At 44.4% G+C, this 27940-nt stretch overlaps 1 protein-coding gene across 4 annotated transcripts; it reads right to left on the reverse strand.

Annotated features, from left to right (window-relative positions):
* Positions 1-1134: 1134 nt before the first annotated feature.
* RBL1 (RB transcriptional corepressor like 1) lies at positions 1135-27023 on the reverse strand. 4 transcript variants are annotated; one of them, XM_040079917.1, is made up of 22 exons: positions 26892-27023; positions 26644-26777; positions 25519-25719; positions 24188-24252; positions 23968-24096; positions 23702-23862; positions 22910-22959; positions 21335-21518; positions 19762-19928; positions 17770-17882; positions 17126-17229; positions 16444-16581; positions 14722-14886; positions 14417-14552; positions 12555-12821; positions 9662-9840; positions 7671-7847; positions 6341-6412; positions 6073-6157; positions 4190-4356; positions 3594-3758; positions 1135-3338 (listed from the first exon to the last, which is right to left on the reverse strand). In XM_040079917.1, the coding sequence occupies exons 1-22, from the start codon at positions 27021-27023 to the stop codon at positions 3168-3170; spliced, it is 3162 nt and encodes a 1053-aa protein (XP_039935851.1). In that variant the 3' UTR covers positions 1135-3167. The 4 variants fall into 4 exon arrangements, with proteins under 4 accessions (XP_039935851.1, XP_058278664.1, XP_058278665.1 ...); XM_058422681.1 differs by lacking the exon at positions 23968-24096 and having other exon boundaries at positions 26892-27002; XM_040079918.2 differs by lacking the exons at positions 1135-3338; positions 3594-3758 and having other exon boundaries at positions 4217-5104; positions 26892-27002.
* Positions 27024-27940: the final 917 nt, after the last annotated feature.

Below are 27940 nucleotides of genomic sequence, written 5' to 3' on the forward strand. Positions count from 1 at the left end.
TAAAACAAAAGCTCTGGCAACAAAGAAGTCATTACAGCAGGGTCTGCACAAATTGGCTTTTTTCCTTGTAGAGCAGATGAACATGTTGTCTGAAAAGCTCAGTTCATGCCAGCTTTATGCCTACCTGGAGTGACAAAACCAGCACGACACCAGTACAGTTCTGAACTGTCCAAGGATGGTTCTGAAACACATCTGGGAAGAAGTCAGCCAGGACTAGCACATGGAGCTCATCCCTGAAGTGCTTGGAGATCAACTAGAAGGCCCCAGCTCAGCTCAGCTGGAGTCACACTTCCCTCCGTGGGCACGTCACCTGTCACTGCAGGGTTCTCTCCCTTTCTGTGGCTAGTCTCTCTCTCAGAGCCCCGGCCCCATTTTTGCTCCGGCTAGCACGAGAGACAAACCACAGTTGGAAGGATTTTTCCCCAGGGCCCCAAAACCTAGGAGCAGCTGAGAACCTTTCCCTTAGCAGAGAGAACAAAACCCCATCGATGGCAAAGGAGGGTCTGCACTTGATCCAGGGGGAATCAGGGCTTTATTCAGTCTTTTCCTGCCCCAGCCTGGGTCAGGAGCCCCTTCCCATCCCCGGAGTCAAGAGAGCTTCCTGCACGTCTCCTCGGCTTATATCCAGGGAAGGGGCTAGAGGCGGGGACAAGTCACTACACAATCGGGGATAAGGTGGAAGTGGAATAGGGTTGGATTACAATGGGCGGGGAAATGGGGCAGGGACAGACCTCGGGATGATACATTTTCCAGGGGAACAGGGGGGTACAGAAGAAACCATTACAAAACCCAATATGAAAATGAAATACAATATGAAACCGAATAATACACAGCAACACCCTTTCGGTTCTTTTTGGTGACTTCATGCAACATATTACTCCCCTTCTCCCAGAATCCACACCTGACTGAAACACAAAACAGTAAAGAAACCTCTGGAAGAAATTTCAGACAAAACACATGAATTCAGTATCATGTGTGCAAACGGATTCACTGGAAGAGTGAATATCATGAATTCATGGTATTTCTTTCATGAAAGAAATATCATGAATTCAAACAGAAAAAAAAAACCCCTCAGAAATCTGAGGGAGCGTAAGAATTATGAAGGTCTTTGATATTACAGAAAATGCAGACAGAAGGCATTATTTACTGAATTAGCACCACAAAATAACAGGAAATACAGCAACACAGGTAAAAAACCTTTTTAGTTGTTTATTATAAAATACAGATTTAGATAGGCACTTTGAAACCGTCAGAAAATTTCCATGTAAGCTACTGTTTTAGCTGTTCAACAAGTCCAAAACAGTTTTTAGATCACCTAAAAAGGTGAAGAATTCTGAACTGCATCCAGTTGTAGTACATTCATTTTCTTAATGAAGAAACACTACACCAGACAACAGTTAATCAGGATCTTGGCTCCATCAGTTGTCTACTGTCAGAGAAGTCAATGACAGTGTGGGGAGCAGAGACTCCAGGACACCTGCACACAATATTTAACTAAAACCATGTCAACTACACTCTCATCACACAATACTGTGGAAAGACTCATGCTGTCATGCCTAACCATGTATTTCCTATCCAGAAAGACTGCAATCCTCCATTTTCTATCTCAAAATATTAAAACTTGAATAAAATTAAAGGAAATTTCTACATGAAACCTACTCCACTGCATGGCCATTTCCTCATACTGCAGCTCTCCATAGGCAAGCACCATTTTTTGAAAGTAAAAAAAGTTTTTAAAAAATCAAATATTCAAATAGTTAACGACTCAAAACCAAGTTTGTAAACTTTCTACTCCTTGCTGAGTAGCGTCCCTGCACACCTACACTTAGAAATCAATTTCTCCTTCATCACTGCTGACTAGATTCATTAGCTGAGGCTGCTCAAAATCATGGCACTGCTCCCCCTAGAGCTATGGATCTCACAACACATATTAGCCCACCCAACCAATGAAGGGAACAGAGCCCCTCAAATAACTCCTATGTAATCATTCTTTTTTTTTCTTTTTCCAGTTCAGTTAAACAGAAACTGAAAATTACAGTGCTGAGAAGTTTCTCTATGGCTCTAACCTTAAATACAATCATAAAACAAGATCAAACTACTGATTTACAGTAATGAGTAAACCCCTCCATTTTGGTAAAATAGACCCTACCAAATCCTTAACGTTAAAAACTCAGTCACAAGGATTGGATGCTGGAATTTGTACTTTTCCAGTGAATCCAAACCTTCAAAAGCTATAAACCCTCACACATATATACCTCCTTATGTGATGGGCTTACACGTAAGTGTAGATACTACACAACAGGCTAAAGGTCTTCAGGAAAAAATTAAAGAGATACAATTTGTTAAATGAATTTCTGCGTTTGAACAGCTTTGAGATGGCCAAGCCCCAGCTGCTGATTTCATCTGTAACTGTATTTCCTCATGGGTGAGCTGCCATCTGTATGGACAGCATTCTAGGGCAGGCTGCTCTGTGGCTTCCAATGTGGAGCACCACAGGCTCAAGAGAAAGGGAATTCAGGCTCACAGAATTGTACCTCAGTGCTTTACCAGAGTCCAACCTAAGTCACCATTATTAGTATTTTTAGATTATTGCCTTTGTTACTGCAAAAGCTGTCAGATACATGTCACAACCTACACTTTAACAGAAGTTCTGACAGTTCAAAACTGTTCAGCTCTTCCTGAGGCTAAATAATTAATTTCTTCTCCCTCCAGCTACTCCACAGTAAAATAACGCATAAAATTCCATATTCTATTCAAATAAGGCACTTTGTAAGTTTCTTCTCCAAATACCAAAAGCTTGTGGAAATTTCACTGATTCCACTCATTACTTTATCACTCTTATTCCAACAATAAAACCGGTATTACAAGCTGAGTTACACTCAGAAGTCATGACGCTCCAAATGAGGCTTGAGAACGTCCAGCATGGCTTTCACAGAACACTCTTCTGCTTAAAACAGCTCAGAGTAAGTTATAGCACAGTGTGGTCTTTGGGAATGAAGATCACTGGTATTCTCTACATAGCTCTTACTTCTTGCACCCTGTGGAAGTCAAGTTAAAGTTCAGTGTTGAAGGAACTTGGCAGTTGTCTATATACAAAACCAAGAAATAAATAGCACAACAGCTGTATCCAGCTCCGTAACTTAAGAGATCCCACAAAAACCAGTTTTTTAGTGATTGGCTCTTTCACTGACAACATCCTGCAGGCGTTTTAGTAGAACATCATCATTTTCCTGGCAGAGTCGCTTCGTGGGGGATTCAGTGTCACTGTCAATTGTTATTGCTCGCTTCTTACTCCTGTGTTCACCTTGCTTTATCATATTGTTGATGTCTTTCAAACTCTGCAACCAAGACAAAAATAATGCGTTACTCTGATTCCCCGTCAAACCTGCTCTGTGTCCGAAATGTCAGGGAACAACTGGTTATCCTGCACCTCTGAGTGATGGAGTCTACATACAGAACGTATGGCACCTTCCAGTGCCAAGTGAGAGACTATTCATTATAACACATCAGAACTGCACTAGACCACATCCCAATCACAAGACTAATTAACCATTTCTCAAACCGATCGCTTTCAGCCTTGTTTTTCTGTCTACCTTGGACGGGCTGCCGCTGAATTTGTAGAGCAGAGCACTTCGAGGCGTGAGGCAGGCGCCGTTCTTGTGAGGCGACACGTACACGGAGTGCTGCTGGGAGATGCGCCGGGGAGACACCGGCTGCTGCCGGATGCTGGGGAACGGCGACAGCGGAGGCGCTTCCACCTGCAAAAGAAGACACGTCTGCACAGGAGCTCAACAGGAAAATCCTGAGAGCAGGAACTTCACAGAAGGGGAGATTAATACACTTCCAGGTCTTCTTTAGAATATTGTATCTTGTGACAGTGAAACAACAGATCAAGTAACGATCAAGCAATAGAATTAATCTTCCAGATGCCTTACACCGACAGTCCACAGGCATTTGCGCGAACAGGTATTGCGTACTGCACTGATGTAAAGAAGCTGAAACTGGGTTTGAAACGGCATCTGCATTTGTTCTTTTGAAAGGCTGTTAAAGCAAGTGCTCACACCATTACCTCCAACTATCTGACTTGACCCACGCCAGGTGCCAAGACAAAGTTACTGACATATGTTTAACTGCCAGGAAAAACGCCTCTAGACTCTAGTGAGTATTAATTACAAAATACTTGACTTACCACATGATCCTGGTTTGTGATATCATACTTCAGTGCAAACGACTTTACTCTTCCTACATAGACTGTGTTGTAAAATTTAATGAGATCTCCTCTCTCCTCTGTTTCTGACTCACTCGAGTTCGCCGCTGCAGACCGTCCCGAGGAGCTGCCAGCTTTCACGGATGAGTCTAACAATAAGAGAGCTTCAGATTTCAAAACTACAGCATTGGCAAACCAGGCACTTCAGAGTTGAACTTATGATGTCCAGCTGGCAAGAACTTGTCCATAAATTGACCAGTCAATGAGAGGAATTCAAGAAATGTGCTTGAGCCAGGAGCAGGTTGTGCTGCACATGGTTATGAACATCAGGAGGAGCTACCAATTGCTGTGAGCAGGCTTGCAGGTTATGACTAAAAAGGCCAGTATCAACCTTTATTCCAAACTTGGAAATAGCTGTAGCAAGAAACTGTAGCACAACTGACCCCTTCTTCCATGCTTATTTTGGCGAGTGGTACAAAGCCATTACTTGCTCTTAAAACTAAGTTTTAAGCAGTCTGACAGCTCCCAGCTTTTGGCTTCTCTGACAGTCTCTTGTGATCAGCTAGCGAAGAAAAACTTGGTGCTCAACTCAGATCTGTACCAAGGCACTCATGACACCATTTCTTCAGGCACATTCTGAGGGAAAAGCTGCAGCCACACAGCAAGTGTATTCCTGTTAATGTTTGCTCTACCCTAATTAAGCTGAGGTGCTACTGAATACAACCTTCTATGTCTCCTCCATTCTGCTGTCTGCCAAGTAAAACAGAGCAACACACAATAAAGTCTCTGGCAATCAGTGCACTGAGACAAACATCAAAAGCTCCAGCTGAGACCCGTAAGTGACTCCTTTGTCTGTCTGCCTTCCTCCTCTCACAACACAAGCACAGCTCCTGTGAACTGGTGTCAAAAGAGCAGGAGTTAATTCTGTGTAAAGGAGACCTAAGTCCATAAACTGAAGAAAGGCTGGTAGGAAAAGCCACTGAAGAACTTTATAACCAAGTACATACGTCTGACAAAATACCAGAGCCCAGCGTCACTTCAGATACTCCAAGTCATCCAGTAACTGTGGAGGTGTCAAGACAGGATTTAGATGAGATCAGCACTTTCCATGACCCCGGTAGAGCCCTCAACAGGCCTTTAAAAATGGCTCTAATACTCATTAAGGCAGATGAATCCCACCCAGAGGGAATTTGCCACAAAGAACAAACAAAATTCAATGCGTGTCCTGGCTACAGATCTGCTCATGGGTTTATATATGATCTACTCTGCTCATAGGTTCATACATGGGCTTGTGATCTCTCACCTTCCTGACACATCACTCAAAACAGGCATGGAACAGCACTTATGCTTTTCTCAAATACTACTCTGATCCCTTTTCTTTTCTAACCTAGAGCAAAGAAAGCATTAACTATTTTAAAGAAACCTGAATATAAGAAAATGGTGGTCCTGGAGAGTTAGCTTTTTTATTTTCTGAAACCAGTTCTCCCGACTGCAGTCTTCAGAATAGGTAATATTAAGAAAAACACACCATAATATTCCAGGTACTCTTAATTTTTCTTTGTTATCAGTGTTACCATCCAAGAAGAACTACAGTATCATTGACATACTAAGAAAATACTTCCACCCTGAGAAATCAAATTTAAGTAAATGATGTTATACATTCTTTCCAACTAGGAAGTGTACTTTCCATATCTAATACACAGGAGAGCTACTTACAAGATGGCTTCTTTTTCAACAATGCATTTATTTTTCTTCAATACACTTAAAACCATAAAACTCGCTCCACTTCTTATTACTTGACAGTCCAGTTCTTTAAAAGCCCCAAGTATGTTACTGGAAAGAGCAGATTCCTTTGCTGTACTCACCTTCTGTCATCTCCGTATCTGGGTTTGCATTTTTGTCCAATAGGACATCATCAGAAGTATTTCTCAACAAGACACTCCTATAAACCTACAAGACACCAGGGAAAAACACTCTTATCAAGGAAAGCAAGGAAGCCAGGAGACGAGATGAAATCCAGCTGAACAGGAACAAGTATTACACTGCAGAGGATCTGATTTCTCTTATGAGTACAAAGACTTCAAAAACCACCTCTGAGCTTTACAGAAAGTAAAAGCAATGCTATTGACTTACATGGCTGTTTGCTTGTGGCTGATTTCTGTAACTTTTCATTATGTCCTGAAAAGTTCTTTCCTCTTTGGTTACCTGGAAAAGAAAAGGCTGTTGAAGACCAAATGCAAGCATGAAGGCCGGAATGCTCAGGTCCAGTATACAGCTTTTTGAGGAGTATTACTATAAATACATAATTTTAAAATTTATCTCTGGAGATGAGAGCATGAAAACAGTAAAGATTTTTCTTGATCAGGAATTCCTTGTTTCTTAGCTACTAAAGCTTTTTGTTGCTTATGATGCTTATGCATTACTCCTTTCCAGACTTTTCTTCCAGTGACACTTAAAATTAAAGAAAGGAAATATGCAACTTCACTTTGCTTTTTAATTTGTTCAAGCGCTTTGTTTTTCAGTCATACCTTTGTAATTTTAAGAGCTAACAAGCAACAGTTTTTGTATTAGGAGCCAGGAGACAATGTATCAATGTCTCTGGCTAAGCTGTCAGGCCTCACTCTGCACTGGAGACAGCATTCAAAAGCCTGTATCATAAAATAAGCCCAAAACAACTGACAAATTACATTATAAAATACAGAGCACTGACTATTAAGTGGCTTTGCTATCAGTATTGACATCAGGTGAGCCTAACCCATGCTGCAGTTAAGAGCACAGGTAGTCACAATTTAAACATCAGTTTCCCTCCACACTGCTCCTCTGCATTTGCTCTCAAGAAAAGGTAATCCAGCCTCTTGAATTTTGTGTCGGAATTAGGCTTGATGGACACTGTAACCATCAGCTCAAATCTGAGTCAAACCAATAGTCCAGTTTCATAATCCAGTTTAACACCACCTTAAATTAAAGCTGGCAGATGGAATAAGAAACAGGCAACCACGGTAATTCTTCAGCCTGAATCATCAAAAGCTAACAGGATTTTTGGGGAAACCATCTTACATAAATTTGCTCCTGCAAATTTATGTACCTGCCTAATTCTGTAATCGTAATGGAATTTTTAGTTCAGATTACAGAGATGTCAAGGTGACAAACAGGACAGAAAACAAGTATGGGGCAATAATTATCACACAGTGTTTTGTGTATGTCAACCAGTCCTCACTGTGAATGTACTCGAGAAGAGAATAGAAACTCTATTGAGAACTTCCATCGACAAGCCAGTGAGCTAAGATATGCAAAACAAGGGAAAAAAAAAAGCCATACTGGGAGTTCATCCACTTTTTGGAAGGACCTTCCCCTTCCCCCAGTAATATGACAAGAAAGAATCAGTCAAACTGTAAATGCTGAACACACCTGATGTTTTCAATTGAACATAAAATTCCACCAATTTCTTAAAACTACACGTTACCTTTGCCATGATATAAAAAGCGCAGAGGAGGAGCTGGTCCAAATGCCTGTCTTTCATAAGATCAGGACAATGAACCAACGTGAATTCAAAACATGTCCAGATCTTCCTGCGCAAGTCATTTGAAACGTCCAGTTTTAAGCACAGATCACGCAGGCGCACACTTGCCAGATGATACACCTGGAAGGAAAAGACACTCAGTCAAGAGTGAAGCCAAACATGCTTATCCTGGCCTGCAGAAGTAAAAGACTTCAAAGCAGAGCTATTCTGTAAGGGTCACAAAGATGATTAGAGGGAAGGAACACCTCTCCCATGAGAGAGGACTGGGAGGGTGGGGATTTTTCAGCCTGAAGAAGGCTCCAGAGAGGCCTTAGAGCCCCTTCAGCTGCCTGAGAGGGCTCTAGGAGAGCCGGACAGGGACTTGGAACAAGGGCCTGGAGTGCCAACGGCTTCCCACTGCCAGAGGGAAGAATTAGATGGGATACTGGGAGGGAACTCTTCCCTGTGAGGGTGCAGAGGCTCTGGCACAGGCTGTCCAGAAAAGCTGTGGCTGCCCCGTCCCTGCAGTGTTCAAGGCCAGACTGGATGGGGCCTGGTCTAGTGGAAAGTGTCCCTGCTCATGGCAGGGATGATTTGATCTTTTAGGTCCTTTCCAACCAAAACCATTCTGGAATTCTGGGTTTCAAAGACTAAGCTGTCAAATCTCTAATACTTGCAGAAAATCTACCTAAAACATTGTGCCTATAGCTTCTATACCATATCCCTCACTAACTAATTAGGCACTTTCTTCATGCTGGAAAGCAGCAATTGGTAGTGTCATTTTCACTTGCTCTACTGAACGGGAGCAAGAAAGGAAAGAAGGGAAAAACTATCATTGTGAGTACGATGATCACTGTAAATGGAAGGTCAAAATTTAAAGACAAATGTAAGTCAAGGTTTTAGCTCTTCATACCTAAGAGGAATTATGTTGCCTATGACATGGTTAGTCAAAGACACAGCTACACCTGAAGTACTCCCCAGCTGAGAGTAAAACTTCCAAAACGCAATGTTCCTGATTGGCAGGTGTCTGATAAATTCTTAATCCTTTCTCAAAGAAATCGCCTGTCACTGGCAAAAGTAAAGAACCAATAGTTCAGACAAAGGATGTGGCTGACAGTGTTTCAAGGAATTATTTTTTGTATTAAGATGTACCTTAAAGACTGTTCATGGTAGAACTTCTAAAGTTCTATTGCGTCTATACAGATACCCTCAAAGGGGAAAACCTCTGAAAATAACTTGCCTAGTAAGAAATAACAGCAAACAAACAAAAAAAATCTAATATTTTTGAGAGACAAATTTAGGGATTTATTTTTTGTAGTCATCTAGACCAAAATATCCCACTTCCTCCAAAGACCCCTCACAAAATTCACACTGAAAATGAAAGCAACTAGAATTAGGTCATCTGAAGTTTCTCTGAAGCACACACAGTTCTTAACTTGATCTTTAAATCCTGCATTATTCCAAACTCACTCTTTCTAGAAACCTTTAGCTACTGTGCTATTCACCACTGCTTTCTGAGCCCCCGGCCCAGCAAGATCAGCACTGCTGGGCGGACTTAGAAGTGGCAAAGGAACATCTCCAGATGTTGGATCCACAACAGTGCAGCTTTGAATGAGCAGGACACAGGAAAATCAGCTCATATCAGATCTGTCTAACCCTTGCAAATGTGGGAGCAACGAGCAACCAAAAGAGCCAATAGAAGTAAAACAGGCCTTTGATATCTATTTATAGAAGCTCCTAATTAAAAAGAAAAAAAATCTCATGGGTGGAAAGGCAAAAACCGGACTCTCTGCAACACTCAACATCTTCTCCCTTCTTCTTCAAAGTGTAGAGGAACTGCATGTGCCAAGGGAAAGGAACATGGAGACTGAAGGTAACGGGAGCTGCTCAGGGAGGCAGGACCCAGCATGACCACGAGCACAAGTAGAGCCCCACCTCTGAGTAAGGACACTCACCTTCCTGTAGAACAGTGCCAAGGAGCCTGTCCTCTTCGGTTTGCCGGCCGCTGGCAGCTGCACTTCGTGTGCTTGGCTCCCAGGAGGGGGACAGGGAGCCTGCCCATCCACTTGACATGGCTGGCCTAAATTCATCGAAATGGGGATCAAGGTGATTCCACCCATGTCATTTGCAATACCTGGAGGGGATATACATACCCAGAAATAAACTGGTTGCTCTCCTCATGCTGCAGAGTCAAATGGCAAATCAAACTAATTTATAAACATTTGATACTAAAGACATCTCATCCTCTCTACTACAATCTAAGAAGACTCTGTCCCTCAGAGTCTTCAGAAATGGTAAAAATTACATTTCTGGTAAGGTTTAAATGGAGAATCTGAATGTGAATGACCTTTTCTAGAGTTTATCTGAAAGTACAATGTTCACAAGCAATCACTATTTCTGTACTTCGTTCTCCACTCTTTCGGGGGAAGGTGGGCATTCTTTTTTTTTATTATTCTAATTCTGCAGAACTGGCAGTATATCCTATACAGTCCTCATTAGCTTCCTCAGTAATCAAAATTTCTTGATAAAAATCTCCTTAAACATGAGTTGTGCAGAATTTTTCTTTTCATCTTTAACTATAAATCTGATTTTTAAATTAGGAAATGGCTATAAACTCATTACTCATGTATCATTTTCAGAAATATTCAAGTATCACCTGCTGGGATGCAAATCCCTTTGGACTCCATTTACACAAGCTCAGAAGCACTCAGAAATGTGAGGGCTGAATTAAAACCTTCAGAGAAAGTAAAATACATAAATCCAAGCTGACATGAGTTAGCAATATAAGTTTTAGTCCTAAATAAGTAGAGAATATTTTAAGTGCCTTAAGCAAATAAAGAGTCTGTATTAGTAAGAAAAGCCCTAAAGCCTAGTTTAAAGTTCAGCAGCAGAGTTAACTAAGCTGTAGACATAATGGAAACATAACTTAGCATTGCTGGCATTCCTACATAGAACTATGTACGTAGAATTTGTGTAATAAATTACGACCACTTTCACACATCAGTGTTAGGCCAAGAAGACAGCAGTAGAACCGTGTTTGTAGCTGATTGGGTACAGAATAAACATGCACTGCTCTGAGAATGCTGAGGATGCTGCGGCTGATGGGGCCGCTGCTTTGCCTCTGCTTGGGACATGGGGAATCGATGGCAAAAAGCTTTGCATAATAGCATGGACTGTTATCCTTTGAACTCTTCACCTTCAAGACTGATCTTCTAGCCATGCAATAACTAACTTTTACAACAACCCAGCTGCTCTAGTTTTCTTCGAAGATGGTAGCAAGCCCAACAATCACCCGACCTCCACAAAACAGAAGCCTCACAGTATTTTACTACTGTTAACACGTAATCCTTATTCAGATGTTCCAGAGCCTTTTGAGATTATAACAGACCAAATTAAGACAAATTGCAGTAATTCATTAATGGAGCTGGGAACCAAAGTACTGCTTAATGTGTGAGGCATAACTGGAAGGAGCATATAATTCCATGAACTTTTTCTTCAAGGGGAGAAATCCCCAGTGTGTTTGCCAGGAATCAGATGTCTCCAAGGAGATTATGTCAATATAAACTTAAGCTTTTTCATGGTTGCTGGAGCTTAGGATTTCTCCACTTTTTTTCTCTCCCTCGGGAATTTTGTCCATATGTTGCTAAGAGAAAAAAACTGTAGTTAAGAGACAAAAGAAGTTGCCATGGCTCAGGGGAAGGGTTTGACTGGCTACTGTCTTTCCCTGGGGAGGTTTTCTCTTTGGAAGGGAAGATACCTCGAGATTTTGGCTGGGTGATGAAGGGCTGGGCTCGGCTCCCTGCCCTCTCTCAGTGTCCAGCTGCTGTTTACTGGGGGGAGTTCGCTGCCACCGCCAGAGCCCAGCCTGGCACCGCTTCTCCTGCCGGAGCCTTTGCTCTTGAGTGCAACCACTAAACTGGGACTTTACTGGCACCCTGTCTCAATGGAAAGGACCCCTGCCATCTATTCGGGTGCCTCAGGGGAAAAGACTGGGACCCTGACCACCACCAACCCTCTCACAGAGGGCACATTTCCCTGGCTGCGTGAGGCCCAGCCCCACCGTGTCTCTGCCCTGCTTTGAGTTTCCACTACACTGCAGCGCCCACCGCCCCTGCCTGCCAGGATGCCCCGCAGGCCCTGCTGCAGCGGCAGAGTTTCTGATACATCTCATTTATTACCCCAGGATCTGCTTGTGTTTGCCATTCCAGCTTGCTGCTCTGAGGTTCCTGCTGCAGCTCCTTTCATTACCCAGAGGTGCACCGGGACCCGCTGCTTCCCGTGAGTTTCCCAAGGAAGCTCCTGCTCCATCCCTTCCGCCAGCCCGCCCGCCATTCCCGTGTGGAGAGAGGCGGCCGAGCTGGCGCCACAGCGCCCCCTGCAGCCGCGGGGGAATCATCGCACCCACCCTGCCCGGCCGGGAGCCACCAGCGCCCCTGCTGGCTGTGCCCGGAACTGCACCAAAGGGGAAGGTGCCTGCAGCCAGGAGAAGGCTGGGACTGGGTCTCTGCGTCCGTTCGTTGTTGCTGCCGGGGTTGTTGTTTGTTCGCCTTGTTACACACACACAAGTAAAGAGCTGCTATTCCTTTTCCCACATCTTTGCCTTAAAGCCCCATAATATCAAAGTTATAAAAATTCAGAGGGAAGGAGGTCATATTCTTCATTCCAAGGGAGACTCCCATCTTCCTCAGCAAGCAACTGTCTTTCACACCAACACAATTGTTGTTGACAAAGTAACTGTTTTTTTAGAAATAAAAAGCAATACACTTTCAAGCTGGATGGTTGGTCTAAGCCTATCTTAAGGGGAAAGAAAATATGCTAGTAGAGATGAAAAACAGCAGTAATTCCTACCATGCAGTGGGATAGTGACCTTCTGTCTCGCTTTTCCTGGTCCTGTAGTGGTTGTCATAGTCAGCACTGTCTGGGCAGGAGATGATGACATGTTTTCAGCACCAATGCTGGATGCTGGAGCAATTGTCAGCTTAGTTCCTTTCGTTAGTATCTTTTCCATCTGCATTTCTTTGGGGCTGTCATCTCCAAAGAGCCTTCTCTTAGCACTTCCAGCTGTAGGAGAACTGTAGCGCTCGTGAACAGAGATTGGAGACAATGGCTGCATGTCTGGCATGTCAAGGAAGAAAAAATAAACCCAACAAAACCTTAACAACAACAGCTTATTGGAAATACTTCTGCAGAGAAGGGGAAAGGATACCTTCCAACTACACCAGGAAAGATCACTTGTAGCTCAGGCCTGCTCTCAGAGTTCACTGTTCTGAGGTGATAAGAACAAGATCTACAGTCTGACTGACTCCTTCTGCCAGACAGCGCAGTTCTGCCATCAGGTATCACATGGAAGTTGAGCAGCCACACTAATCCACAGAGACTGAAGAACACACAAGATCACAGCTACTTACTCCAGTCAGCCTAGCAATTAGTAATATTTGCAAGGGTTACTCCTGTGAACACGTTCCTCTATAGGAACCCTGACCACATTCCTTGGACATACTGTCTTCCCTATGTTCTGGCTTTCAAACTCTCTAAATTGCTCCCAGTCAGGTGACTCCACCCTCACACAGCCCCAGTTCCTCTCAGGCTTTTCTGTTGCTTTCAAACATTTACTCTAGTAGTAAGCCTGAAGTACACAGCAATAACGTACACGCTTCTGTCCACAGGCTTTTTGCATTTCTCCTGCAGTCTGTGACAATAAGAGTGACAAGTTTCCTATTTCCCATGAATTAGAAAATATCTGGATAACTGGCCAGGTAAGATTGAGAGACCTTACTTCTAACTCTGCCAAGATGGTTCTCTTGGTACCAAAGACAAATAAACATTTCCTATCCTCACCATCCTCCAACTGAATTCAGGAGAATCCTCTAGTACCAGATTCTCATATACAAAGCCATGTCTCACACAGCCTTCCCCATACATAAGATATCATCCCAAATCCGGTTCTTCTTACATCAGTGAACCCTAACGCTTACAGCAACTGCTTGCACATTCCCCTCCTAAGGAGTATTTAAAAAAACACCAAACAGACAAACACCGAAGGAGATAACTTCACACAGCCCACCAGTCCATGGTGCACCTGCAACATCATACGGACAGGGTCTGGGATACAACGAAAACAGCAATTCCTAACTAGAGAAGCATGGAAAGGAACCAGCAGTGCTGGCACTGCTTCTGCACCCTCCCTGTCAGGAGACAGTTCTGTGTGAGATCCAGGACAGAGGACAGAACACTGTAGGCAAACATTGTCCTCCACCTCTGCACAAACAGTTCTGTAGGAAGCAGGAAGAAATGTAGCTCTGTCATTACATTAAAACAAAAAAGTCACCTAAAATCCAGTCAAACTCAGTGAGCATAAACAAATAGAATGCAAAAAAAAAACCCAAAACAACCTGTTTGAAAAATTCAAACAGCAACGGACAGGCAGTAAGTGATTAGATGACAACCCACCTCAGAGTAAGGTCACACTGGCATCAAAGCAGCAGCAAAACCTACTCCAGTCCAGAAGGGAAGCACCATCACCACTGTCTGCTGCCAGTGAGTCACAGCACTGGCTACTAGGTGCATCTAAGCCTTCGCTTGATCAAATAAACTTCACGATTTGCAACACCAAATTCAGATTCAAGGCTGCTTTTTGCAATTACAAAGAAGTTTAAAACTCCTCTCCCTAAATTCACACATTCAAATAATATCAGAAGCCTTGAACATACCTCGTCTTAAACTCCCACCAAGATCTGTCCGAACCTCTTTCACTCGAGGATGAATTATGGGAGATAATGGCATCATGGGCAAGTGCCCAAACCCACTTCCTCCATTGCTGGCCTCAAAATTACTGGGAAATATTACCTGAGGAATAAGAAATGTCAGTGTAAGAGAATGAATTAATTTCCCTTCTCTGTGACAATCTATTAATAGAAGATTTTCTGCAGTAATGGTCTCATTTGAACAGTTTTCTGTATAAAACAAGTGAGAAAAAGAACATGGATTTCCTAGTAACAAGAATGAGATCACATACCTCTTCACAGGTCGGGACTTTGTTTCCTGAGGCCTCGAGTGCACTCCAGAGTGCCGAGTTCCGAGTCCAGGCCAGACTCTCCAGAATCTGTTCCTCAATGCTATTGAGGTGCTTCACCATGTCTCTGGAAAGCCCCTCCTCAGACCGAATCAGCACTTCAATAACCTGATGGCAATGACACACACAGAGAGCAATATCACACTGCTCACGTTTAACACCATCAAACTGTTATTTATTTCAGGCTCCTGTTCAAAACGTCAACACAGTGCTTCAGCCTCCTCCTCGCATCTTCATCTTCCCCAACCCTCTTCCGATCCCTCTTTTGTTAGAGCCCTTTCCCAAAGCAACCTGGGAGCTGGAAGAGCCCAGCAGATATACCATCAGTGCCGAACAATCCACTCCAGGGGTTTTTAGGCCCCTCTCTTACCACTGCTAACTGTGCACAAGTGAAAGCACTGGGCACACGTGGCACTTCCCTGGGAGATGTGATCAGGTACAGCTGCTCGGCAGGGGATGTGACAGCCCCAGCAGTTCAGCTCTCCTTCCTCACAAACGAGCAGCCCATAACATGAGGGGCTGAAAACCACTGCTTTAAAGTTTCATTTAAGAAACACTCAGAACCCTTAACGTGGACAAATGGGGTTTGAATAGAGCTGACTGATCCTCTGCAGTATCCTACTCCAAGACAAGATCCACCCTGTGTCATTCCTGTCAGAGAAGCATTCAGCCTGTGTTTCTAAAGCTCCATATGGAAATGCCATAAAAGTTCCCCGGAAGACCAACTGATGTGTTCAGTTATTCCTGCTGCAGAAGCTACACCCAGAGAACCAAGTTACAAATATCACAAGTCTCTCTTGTGAGAGATCTTTACGATGGCAATTTTTGTCCAAATAAGAGTGTTACAAGAATAGCTGAGAAAATTCAAATCACACAAATCTGTTCCACAAAGTTGGATGTGCACCAGTTTTGATGGAGGCTACCAACAGCCACAGCAATAATCACAAATTTGCTACAGCTCCAGTACCGCCCTACAGATGAGGAGTAAAGGAATAAGGAAAGGTGGAATAAGAACCGGCTTTTCCAAAGGCTTCCATTTTTTGGTTGCTGTCATCTAAATAGAACTACTTAATTTATTCAGAACTAACCCCAGTAAGCTGCAAGGCATCCAGCAAAAAACTGGAGGTATATGGATAGGTGATAAAAGGATTGAAGTAGTCAAAAATCAAGTTACACTGGAAGTGGGGAAAATGTGGTTAAATAAAGAGCAAAACCAGAGAACACCCCGGAAAAGATATTCTATGTTCTGTTACATAAAGGAAAAACCCCCAAGTCTAGCAAAACAAGGCTGTGATAAGTAGTTGCGGCCAAAGGCAACATTTCAGAGCTGCATCTGCTATTTCAGAACTACACTGCAGTCAATAAATGTAAATATAAAAAAAAATATATGCTTGAAGGCTTTAGTCTAGTGAAAGTTGATTAGCAGTATGTTACAGATCAGTACCATTTACAAAATGGGGTTTTTTCAGCTTCAGCTTTGGCATTACACCTTTCAAGTAATACATTTCAGGACAGCCAGCATTTAGAATAGGCCTAATGCACAGTTAATGTCAGTCCTTGTCTTACCCCATTCCCTAGGGAGGAAGAGCAACATCCTCTCTGACTCCCAATCCAGTAACGTGTCATTTTTAACACAGATCCTGCTGTGAGCCAATATTTATTTACCTTATAGAAATAGAATGGCCTGAGGTCAAGAACTTCAATGATCCAGGGGAAGGTGCGAGGGGAGCTGTAAGCGAAGAGCACAATCTCCAAGCAGCACGCCAGGAGGGAGCGGTGAAAGAGATCCTGTTCCAGGAGAGCCTGGAGAGAGCACAGAAAATGCCACTGGCCTCAGATTTGGGAAACAGAAGTTGGAATTTTGTGGCACTAACACTACACAGCTTGTTGTTGGAAAGAAGCTGGCTTCTTCTCCCATCCACAACCTTTTAACCTTCCTTTTTATAGGGAAGTTGAGGAGAACAGAAGTAGAGTAACACCACCAAAACTATTCCATTTTTCATGCTATGCACAAATGAACTGGCCTCCTTGCTGTGCATCATAAAACAGAGCAAATGCAGTGCTATGTAACATGAAGTATTGATACTGTTCAATGGATAAAGATGAGAATAAAAGCTATCTGTCCATAAAGCTGTGATTGTAGAAGGCAACACAAATTCATATGACTAGTTATGACAGTTATACTGGTTTAAACAGTAGAAGTAAAATACATTTTGGCAGCTCCCGTTGTTAGTGCTAACAATATACACAGAGTGCTTTACAGTGCTTTGTTCTGGAACTGTCTGAAGATAAACTCCAAGAAACAATTACAAAAAGTGTTCAAATCTTTCACTGGTTCTTTACTTACAGTCAGATCCTTCCCATGCAGTCTCCGTGTTTCTTGCACCATTATAGTCTCCAAGATTTTATAGTACAAGATCTCTGCCAGTTTTAATCTGTTTACAGCAAAATCTGAAATTTAAAATCAACAGAGATGAAGTCCAATGCCACTGGCACAAATGGGGTTATGACTAAACTGACCAGCACCTGTCCTCATCCAAAATAACAGCTTATGTGTGTACGTACAGACTTTGCAAACAAAAAAAAAGTTCAGAAATCCACTAGTCCCAAGTACAGCATGGAATTCCATAAATATTTTAAAGGATTATTTATTGTAGTAACTTCTTGTGATGTAATTTTGCAATAATAATTTTCCTATTTGCTTTTAGTTTCCTTTAAATTTTAAAGCTAACACGAATTCAAGTTTACACTTGCTAAGAGTTGCTTTTCCATGACTTCTTGGTTATCCCAGTTTGAACTGCAGCCCTGGCTTTACTGTGCCATAAATTTTTGTTCTTTACAGTGTACTGTTTGACATCAGCAGTTTTCTGCTTGGGTGTATTCCGGGGTAAAAAAAGCTCCACTATTAATAAATACAGAAAATAGTATAGATGTGCATTTTGTTTGCCCTGGTTTAGTATTTTGAAACAGCCCACGCCTTTCACTCCATACCTATGTGAGATCCTGGCTGATCATCTGTTGACTGAGTGTAGCTGCAACAGAAGGTCTCACCAATTTCCTTCACTCTGCTCATGATGCTTTCCAAGGGGCTGCGGGCACAAGACCTGAAGCCAAAGGCAAAGAAAACCTTGTTTGTATAAATAAATATCCAGTTTAAAAAAATAAATATCAAGAAATAACAACCATAAAACAAAAATAAAAAAGTATGCCAATTATGTCAAGCATTCCTCGTCAGCAAGAACCTGTATTACACAGAAGAGGAAAACAAAAGTCACACACAAATATTGTGTCCTCTCTTCCTACCAGGACCAGGGAGGATATGCAGATCCCGGAACAAACACAGGAGAAAGCAAGACAGCACGGTGAGGAGAAAGATGAACCTGCCAGGAGTAAGGATGCTACAACAGGCAACCAACCAACCAACCAACCAAAGGCACCCACGATACCACACAGGCCAGACTATGTTTGAGGGAGCACAGAAAAGCTTAGAGGAAAGAGGCAGCAGCATCTTCCCATTTCCTACCAAGACTGGGAGAACTGATGAAATCAACAGTGTCACTGGCATAAAAAAGGTCCAGAGTATCTCTGGCTGGAGATGCTCTTTCTGAATGCTTCTGAATTTTCCAGCAACGCTGTTTTAGAGGACAGTGGCCCGTGGCTACTGTCAAATTAAGACAATTAACTACTCTGAAAAGCTAGAACTAAATTCAGCTAAGGTTTCTCTTCGAACAAAGCCTCCTAATTAACTTCAAAGCTTTTTCCACAGAATTTTAATTTGAAAAAGAAAATACTGAAAAGCAGAGAATATTACAGTCCAGACTACAGTTCCTATATTTCTTCCAGGGACACAGCATATATACCCCAGTGCTTGCAGAACTCGTATCCAAGACGAGCAAAGTAGTCATCACAGCTCTTGCCAAAGGTTTACTCAATTCTTGTTCCCATTTTAATATTCACCTCTCTCTTGACAGTCTGGTTTATTATTTGGAACAAATACATGTTTTATTAGAGATTACATTAATGTCTTAATTGTATAGTATAAATAGTATCAGTGCTTAAACAATCAAAGAAACATTCAAAACAAATGCATCCCACAGAGCACAGCTGTAAACTGCTTTAAGAACTGGTGCTAGCAAAACTTTTACATATACATAACTCCAAAGATGAGAATGGTAAGCAATATTTTTCACCGGTTTCTGATGGCTACTTTAAAAAAAATATCGCCTCTACACTTCAAATATTAAGTGCTAATACTAAATGTCAATTCTGATTTGTAAAAATACACCTGGGAGATCTTATAGCATAATACAGCAGGATCTTAACTTGGAAAGGTATCAGGCAAACACCCAGCATCTTTACAGGTATTTACTATTCAAATACTGCTTTTTATGAGCTATGCTCAGGGAAGAGGGCAGTAATCTGAAGTGTGCTCAGGGAACAGCCACCTGAACCTCCTGAGTGCTATTCCAGGTCAGCAGTGACAGTGACCAGGCTCACTACAAGGCTCATCCCTGTGACACGGCGTTAGACCCACACACCCTGAAGTAGTGTGAAGGAAAAATGGGCAGCCTGTAATCTGCTTTTAGTTTTATCTTCCCAGCTGTGGCAAAGACTGCAGCTTGTTCACCTGAACATTTCCACCCTCCTCCAAAACCTCTCCCAACACGGCTATTATCACATCTTTCAACTGAGTTCTTGTTTAAAGTGCAAACAAAACAAAAAAGGCACTTGGCTTTCAAGCAGACAGACAAATCAACATCAGCAAAAGCTGAAGCTCCATTAACACAATGGTTGTGACATGTCAGATGGGGGTGGGCGTGTTCAGCCACCCTTCTCCATAAGAGATCATCCAGAAAACAGAAGATCCTTCAACAAGAAATAATACAGAAACACAGACCAAAATAGTCTTACCCCGAAGGAAAAGAAAAAAGCCAAAAGATGAGTTTCTGTGTCAATGAGAGCAGCTGAAGTGGACATACTCACTCAAAAATAGCTGTAAGTTGTTCACTTGGTGCATTTTTCAACCCAGCCACCATGGTCTGCAAACGGCTCACGCTCTGTGTGGCCGAAGCCACAGGAGTGATGGTAGCTTCCTTTTCTCGCAGGTATCTTCTGCCAGTCAGGGGAGTTGAAGGTGCAAACGACCTTTTCTGTCAGATAGAGAAAAATAATAAATGGAAATCAGCCAACAAAACTGTTTCAATTACTTTCCAAACGAGCATCTCCTGCAAAATTCCTTCAAAGATTAAAATGACACCACTCATACAACCACGTGAAGGCTTCATCAAACCTATGAGCTCAGAAGTGACTAAAAACGAGCCAGTTTTCCCAGGACTCCACAAATGTAACAAACCTTCAAGCAGCCAGAAATTAACTCAAAGGGATTTCACAACTAAAACATAGTAAAACAAGACCTAAAAATCTTAAACCCTGTAAATTTTTAGGCTCATTTGAACATTGAGAATACAGGGTGAGGAAGAGGAAGCACACGCTTCCATTCTGAGTCCCTGACTGCACCAGCTGGGTGACACAAGCAGTAGGTGGCAGAGCTGCAGGAGAGGTTCACAGAACATTCCTTGGGAAATGGACCTCCCTTCATTCAGAGGACGAACAGGCACTGAGCAGATGCAGCTGTGTGGACTGCACTTACCTCTCTGTATCCTGCTCTCTGGAAGTGACACAATAAAAGTTTTTGGATTTAATTATCTGAACTGACAACATTATGAAGACACAAGGCAAATAATGAGAAAAGGTTAAGCCTGCAGTCATTATGCATAAATAGTAATATTATTAGACTACAGAAACTGAAGCCCAGATTTAATAAAAACCATTCCAAACTCACGTTTTTAATTTGCATGAATATGAAATACACTTATATTTGGGAGAAAAAGCTAAGACATATGATTCACTTATACTAGCACCAGCAGCTTAGAATAAGAATTCTTATTTTTTAATTAAATGTAAATCAAACAGCATATGCTCTTCACACAGCCGGTAATATTTTTCCTCTTATCCAAGATTAAAAAGTAATCAAGCAACTGTTTTCCTGCTTGCCAACTTCATTAAATACAATTTACACTTTGAGACATACTGAAACATTGACTCTGTTTATAGGCTACTTTTTGTAATTAAGAGAGACTTTACTGAAGTTTATGCATGAATTTATTTTCCAAAGAAGAGTAGGAAAGTTGACTTCTCCTTTCCTAAGAAAGGGAACAGCGGAAAAACAAATTCAGTGCTGTGATACGATTATGGGGTATAAATGAAGCTTGAGCAAAATTAATTTGGGTATTAATTACTTACTGATTTTTCTTGGACAAAACCACACCATACATATGAAAGTGCTCTCATTCTGTTTGAGGAATAGTTATTTGAAAAATTCCACAGGAAAGAAAATAACACCTTTCCTCCTTAGTAAGACAGCACTGAATCCTGTGTTCACCATGTTCCTCTCAGAAGAAGAAATTTCAAGTCACCTCAATGATTCAAAGAGTGTATAAGGACAGGAAAACCTGAAGGAGAACTTCAGGTGAGCTTGCCATGTTAAATGAATCACCTTTTCAAAATGCTGCTGCAGATGACACTCCATGTGAGCTCTTGCTGCCGTTTTCTCTCCTGGCAAATCTGCAGGGAATTTTCGAGTGCCAATTTCTTCTTCAGCTTCAGCTCCCAGGAAAACTCTCTCATCAAAGTCACCCACGGTCAGAACATACTCCTCATACTCTTTATTCAGTGCTTTACTGAAAGAGAAGCCCAGGTTTGATACCAAAGGTTTAACTGCTGAAGAAACAAAGAAGGTGCCCCAGGGAGCACAGGTACAACCCCAAACCAACACAGGGTGAGAGTTTCATGCTCTGGACAGCAGAGCTACTCCCACCTCCCTGAGCAAATTGCCCCCAGTCATCCCTGCCTGCCCTTGGGCTCAAAACCTCTCCAGGATCACTGCAGGAATCACTCTTCCACCAGCATTTGGATCTCAGTAGGAACAGGGGAAAAAGCAATTTTGTTTTCATGCCAGTTGTGAATAAACCAGTCTGGAAGTGCTCAGCTGGTCAGTGGTTAAATCTGTGCATACATGGAGCAACCAAGGAGAACTGCACCCAACTCGCTCTGCTGCATTTCTGGGTTTGCCACTCTGTAGCCTATAATTTTCCTAATAGTGCAGAGGAAGGGAAAGTGAGGAGTTACCTGCCTGGGTTTTATTTCTAAAACCACCACTGTCATGTGAGTCCAAACAAATCCTTCGCTTTCTTTATTCCAGCAAACTCAACTGGAAAAAAGGAATGTTTAACCCCACCAAGGTTGCAAAGCTTTAAACATATCCTTGGGAAGTAGAATGGAACTTCTGGATGAAAATCAGAAATGGCTTGCATCAATAATCCTGCCTGCAGCTGGGCCAGGAATGCAGTTCCAGTACACACAATAATGGAATTTAACAATGTATTCATGACACAGTAACTCTGTGATTCCCACAGGAAACCTGACTGTATCACAGGTTCAGCTGGCCCACATCTTTTAGGGAAAAGTAAAGATCCGTGAAAAGCTGGACAAAAAAATCCCCAGAGATGCTTACAAGCATCTTTGAGATGTGAGACCTGCAAAAGAACAGGAAGTACTGCATAATTCCATCTGACAGTGTTACTGAAGGAATACTATTAAATTTAAAGGAGAAACACTAAGAGAAAGTCAATGTTCAATGATCAAAGAAATGAGTTTATATCTAAATTGAGTATAAATCTGTATCCACAGATTTATACAATTAGAGGCAGAGAATAAAATTAGAGATTTCCCTACCTGGGCAAAATATGTATATAGAAATACACCTGTGACCTTCAGAGACAAGGTTATGATTTGCATTACACGATTCAAAGGTTACAGTTGCCAGAAAATCAAAGCAAGCACCAAAAAACCTGACATCAAGAAAAAAGTCTCTGCAGCTTGAACCCCTGACATCAGCCACACTTTGGATCCAGAAAGCGTTTCAGCCAGAGAGCAGCTTTGATGGTCAAATAACCAAAACTCATTAGAAACAGCAAGACAAAGAAACAGGAAAACTGGGATTTAGTACACAAAGGCCTGCACTTTAGACATGAATCAAGCTTTATGATTAAGAACAGTATCTGTAACTTACCTATTTTCTGTAAAGTTGCAAAGATCCAACAGACAATCTCCTTTTAAGATCTAAGAATAAAAAGCAGAAATAGATAATAAAATCAAAACTTTCAAGGCTGAGGGCATGATGGCTTTAGTCAAAAAGGAAAGGAGATTTAGGTGCATAAATGGACTCTTTTTTTTTGCCTAGGCCAAAGGGCTACAGTGCCATTACCAGACAGAGTACAAAGCCCAACTGGACCCAATCTCCAGACAAATTCACTGCTCAGAGCCAGCCCTGCAATGTGATCTGTTCATTGCTGGGTTAGGGACTTTGTAGCTGCTTGATGAGCAACTACAAAGAAGCTTCCACAGAGCTTGGAAAACATTTCCAGGATCAGAACTAGACAGGACAATTTGTACATCTGCAACCTCAACCTCTACTTCCAAAGCATTTTGCTCAACTTCAAGACAAGCAGCAGGACCCACACTCCCATGACAAACATCCCATACAATTATCTCACAAGATCACTTTTTTTTTTGCCTGAAGAAAACATCATCCTTCATGATTCAGTTTCAGACAGCCAAGAAAGCAAAGAGAAGATTCTTCACTGACATAAAAAGCTGAAACAGAGGAGACCTTACAGCACTCAGCATTAAAAGTGTGAGGGAATTCTGCTCCTGCTAAAATACAAAGAAAACCTGAGCCAGCCTGAGTTCCTTTGCTCATTAACAAGTTCCTTTGCTCATTTCCTTTGCTCTCCCCTGTGGAACCTGCAGGACTTAAATGGTATTGAGACCACCATGTGCTCATAAAACTCACGAGATGTACCTTCCTATCAAAGAGCTTTGCAATGTATGGTTTGAAGTAGTGCTCCTTTATGCCCTTGGCTTCCACGAGGAGCCCATCGTGCAGCTCGCAGAGCATGGCAATGATGCAGGGAGGATCCTCAGAGGCTTTCATCTCCAGAGTGTGGAACTCCACTGGTAAGCCTGGGAACCAGGAGGATGGGGGAACACAATCAACCTTCAACTTCATTTCAAATGAGCCAAGAGAACAAAGCACAGCTGATTGTAAATAATCTGTCCCCACCATACCTTTAAATGACGGATTTAGCAAATCTCTTCTGTTTGGACACAGAAGGGCATTGGCAAAAATCAGGTCCAAGCAGCACAGAAGTAAATGATAGGAATTTACTAAATCATCTCCAATCATACGGAAATTACCTTTAAGAGACAGCACATCACGTCAAGCAACACAAGAGAAGTTCACAGCTGGGAATGTATACAAACCATGCAGGCAAAGCAAGCAGCCTACCCTTAGTGTACACAAAGAGAGTCCAGCAGAAGTTGAACAGATCTTTGATGCTGCATGGCACCCGCCTGTCAACGAGAAAAATGGGGGTAGAAGTTACTCTTCAGTTCCAGGAAGCCAAACCTTGCTCTACAGTACAAATTCCATTCCATTTCCCCGCTCAAAACAACAGCTGGAGCTGCTGTCTTAATTCCACACTAAGGCACAATCTAAGCTGCATGTCCTGAGTTCAGCTCTCACTGTCTGAGAGACAGTGCCTGACCTGGCTCCACGGAGTGTCCTGCACACATCCACAAGTTCCTGACCCTGTTCCCAAGCCAAAGGCTGCCTCTGGCCTTTGACCCTGCCACGCTATTCTGCTGGTGTCACACCTCCCACAGAACCCACCTGCAGGGGTGGGAGGTGACAAAGGCTATATATATTCCAGTGATTTTTTTTCCAAAATATTTTACTAAAGCATCAGCCATCCTTTCAGAACAGGCTTACACTACAGCTCAGCTGCTGACTCCTGTTTGGAGCAGAACTATCCAAGCCCACGGAGCTGGAAGACCAAGGAAGACATGACTCAGCCCACAGAGCAGCCAAAGCAACACTGCTCGGAGAAAAGAACACAAACAGAGCACTAGATAGAGCATCTCCCCCTGCACTCTGCCTGTGGATGTGGAGCTACACTGGAGCACTGTACCAGAACAATTATCCCCCCTCACATCCAGAGAACCCACACGAACTGACAAAAACACCTTGCAGATCCACAGATGGGCTGCACCATCCCCAAGGTTACATTCTCACTACAAAGCTGTCACAGCTGCATATTCTTGCAGGGAGCATGGACAAGCTCCTTTCAGTAAGGCAGAGGTTCCAAATTCATCATAAAAATGAGCACATCAGCTGTAACTTCCTCCCACTCATCTGGCAACCACGGCAAACACCTGAGAGGTGGAGGTCACGGGGACGTGCCAGCCCCCGAACAGAGGGATCGTGGTGTGATACCGACCCACTGCCAGCACTGTGCCACGACAAAACACTCCTGTGCCACTTCAGCTATTTCTGCTAAACGTTTAAAGTGCTGATCTCACTGTACCTTGGAGCTAACCCACCTCATGGCACCTCTCCCCACCACACCCTGATGTTCTCACTGCAGGACAGTTCCTCTGTTACAGCAGCTGGATGTGAAGCTCAGCTGAACTGAGCTGCACCCACCGGAGTCAGGAGCGGCTCTGCATTCACTGCATTTTAGAGTCAAAGAGACCCCATCACTTTGGAAATTAATTTTCATAAACTTATATTGGGTATAACTCTTTCCAGGGAAAAGCCACATCCAAACTAAAAAATACCTCTGTTTCCTGCTTCGATGCAGTTTGGTAGTTTCTTCAAAAGGGTTTTGAAATATATCAAAAAATATTGGTCCAAACTTTTTGAAAATCACAGTTGACACTTCAAAATTTCTCTCCAGCCTCTCAACTCGTTCTCGGAATTCCTGGGGCAGGTTTGACATGTCCATCCACTTCTTCATTTTGCTAAAAAACTGAATTAAACTTAAAAGAAAAAAAGAAAAGTCTGTTTTGGGCTTTGACTAACTTCTATTCTAAAATTTTAAACACCAAAATGCAAATATTTACTCCTTCAGTGACTAATGTGATTACTATGTAGGTTCACAATTTATTTTGATATGACTCCCAAACTGTAAATGTTACCAGATTTTTGTCTTTTATCACTCTGGGGTCTCTCCTTGACCCTCTTTAAGGCATGGGAACATTAATGTGATGTGGAGGCTGCCCGCGTGGCTGTGTAGAGCAGGGCAGTGGTGGACAGCAAAGTGCAGCTTCTGCTCTGCGTGTGTTGAGGCGGACGCAGGACAGGCAACAAAACAAGCCAAGAGTCGATGCCTGTCAAAGTTACCTGCACAAAAACCTGTCAGCTGGGGATGTAAATAACCCCTCCAGCAGCTCAGCGGGGAGGGGGTCTTTAAATGGAACGAGCAACATTCTGGCTCCGTGTTTCCAGGTCAGAGCCACAGTGACAGGAGAGGAGAAAGTGAGTTCTGTGATCACCAGTGCTGTGTTCCCAGAAAAACCAGCAGCTGCCAGCATCCCATCGGGATTTGGCCTGAATCCTGAGTCAGACACACGCTGTACCGGGATGGCACGCGCCGAGGTGTTTGTGCTCAAATTAACAACAGAGAAACAACTGGCGCGTGTAGAACGGCTGCTGGTCCAACACAGGTGGTTTCCCAAAGGCTTGAAGTTGGAAATTATGTGTTTGCATCTTATTTCCATCTGTAATAACAGTGAATTTACCGCTTTTACCGCGCCGCGCCTGGCAGCGCTGAGAGCGAAGGAGCGGCACTTGGAATAGCGGCTTTGGCAGGGCAGGGCGGGGCAGAGGAGGGCAGAGCAGAGCGCTCCCGGCACTGAGCGCTCGGCCCCGGCCGGGGCCGGCCCAGCGGGCGGGGCGCTCACCTGAGGCGTGCGGAGCGCAGGATGCGGGTCAGGGAGACGCCGTTCCCCTCCATCGGGCTGCTCCCCACGGTGGGCACGCGGCTCCGGCGGCAGGCGACGTAGAGCGCGCAGACCAGCCAGTGCAGCGCTTCGCCCTGCGGGCACGAGCGCCGCGGTCACCGGGGCGGCGCCGCGCCCCGCGGACTCGGCCGGGGCGGGACCGCGCCCGCCCCCGTCCGCCCGGCCCCGCCCCGCCCGGCCCCGCTCACCTCCAGGCTGTAGGTGCCCCGCAGCGCCGTGAAGTCGCGCAACGCCTCGGCCGCGCTCGCCGCGTCCAGGTTGAGCTCCCGGCAGAGCCGCTCCACGGCGGCGCCGGGATCGGCGGCCCCCGGGCGGGACATGGCGGCGGAGCGCCCGCCAAAACCGCCGGAAGGGCGGGGCCGCTTCCGCCGCGGGGGGCGGGGCGGGGCGGGCCCGGGAACGCGCGCGGGGGCGGGCCCGGGAACGCGCGCGGGGGGCGGGGCCGGGAGCGCGCGCGGGGGCGGAGGGCGCGGCCAGCCGGGGTCACCCGGGGTCACCCGTCGGCGAGCGGGCGCTCGGTGCTGGCGGCGCTCTCGGCCCGTTTCCCGAGTTGCTTTTCCTCGGCCGCGCGTCGCTGCGGCATCTTCTCGGCGGCCTCCGAGCCCCGCGCACGCCCCGCTGCAGGGCCGGGGAGCCGCCCGCACTCCCGGGCCGCCGCCGCGCTCCGTCCCGGTCGAGGCGGGCGCCTCAGAGCGTTTCCAGGCGCCGGTTCCACTGGAACGGGCGCCGACGGCCGGAGCCCCCTTGGGAGCGCTCCGTGTCCGTCAGGTGGCCGTGGGGACACCGCCCGCCCCCGTGGGCAGGGGAGCGGCTCCCGCACCTCCGGAAGGGGCTCTGGTCCCGCAGCGTCCGCAGCGCTGTTTCGGGGATAGGGAACAGGGCTCTGAACTTGCCTGTCGCTGGAGGATACCTGAACCACTTTCCTTCTGCTGGGAGGGCGTGGGACGGAGAACACACGGAGAACACACGGGGCGCACCCGGGGCGGGCGTAGCGGATCCCCCTCCCCGTTACCTGCGGCGATGCGAGGATGCTCAGAGGCGCGTTCAGGACCCCGCACCCGCTCGTTCGGCAGCCCCGGGCCCGACATCCGGCCCCACTCAGATCCCGGGTTTTGGTTTTCTTGAAAATACCTTTTTGCAAAGCGCAGGGATCAGTTCGTGGGATCTACAGGCTGGTGAGGCCTCACCGAGACCTCATTCTCGGTCCCTCACCGAGAATCGGGTCAGCTCGGGGCTT

Source organism: Hirundo rustica, chromosome 16 (genome assembly GCF_015227805.2).
Source record: "Hirundo rustica isolate bHirRus1 chromosome 16, bHirRus1.pri.v3, whole genome shotgun sequence".
NCBI classification, from domain to species: Eukaryota; Metazoa; Chordata; class Aves; order Passeriformes; family Hirundinidae; genus Hirundo; species Hirundo rustica.

Coding starts and splice junctions, on each gene's coding strand:
- RBL1 (XM_040079917.1), bottom strand. CDS start 27,023: ATGTCCCGCCCGGGGGCCGCCGATCCCGGCGCCGCCGTGGAGCGGCTC. Junction 12,822..14,416: donor TGGTGGGAGTTTAAGACGAG/GTATGTTCAAGG, acceptor TTGACATGCCAG/ACATGCAGCCATTGTCTCCA. Junction 3,759..4,189: donor TCACAAACCAGGATCATGTG/GTAAGTCAAGTA, acceptor CTTCTTTTGCAG/GTGGAAGCGCCTCCGCTGTC.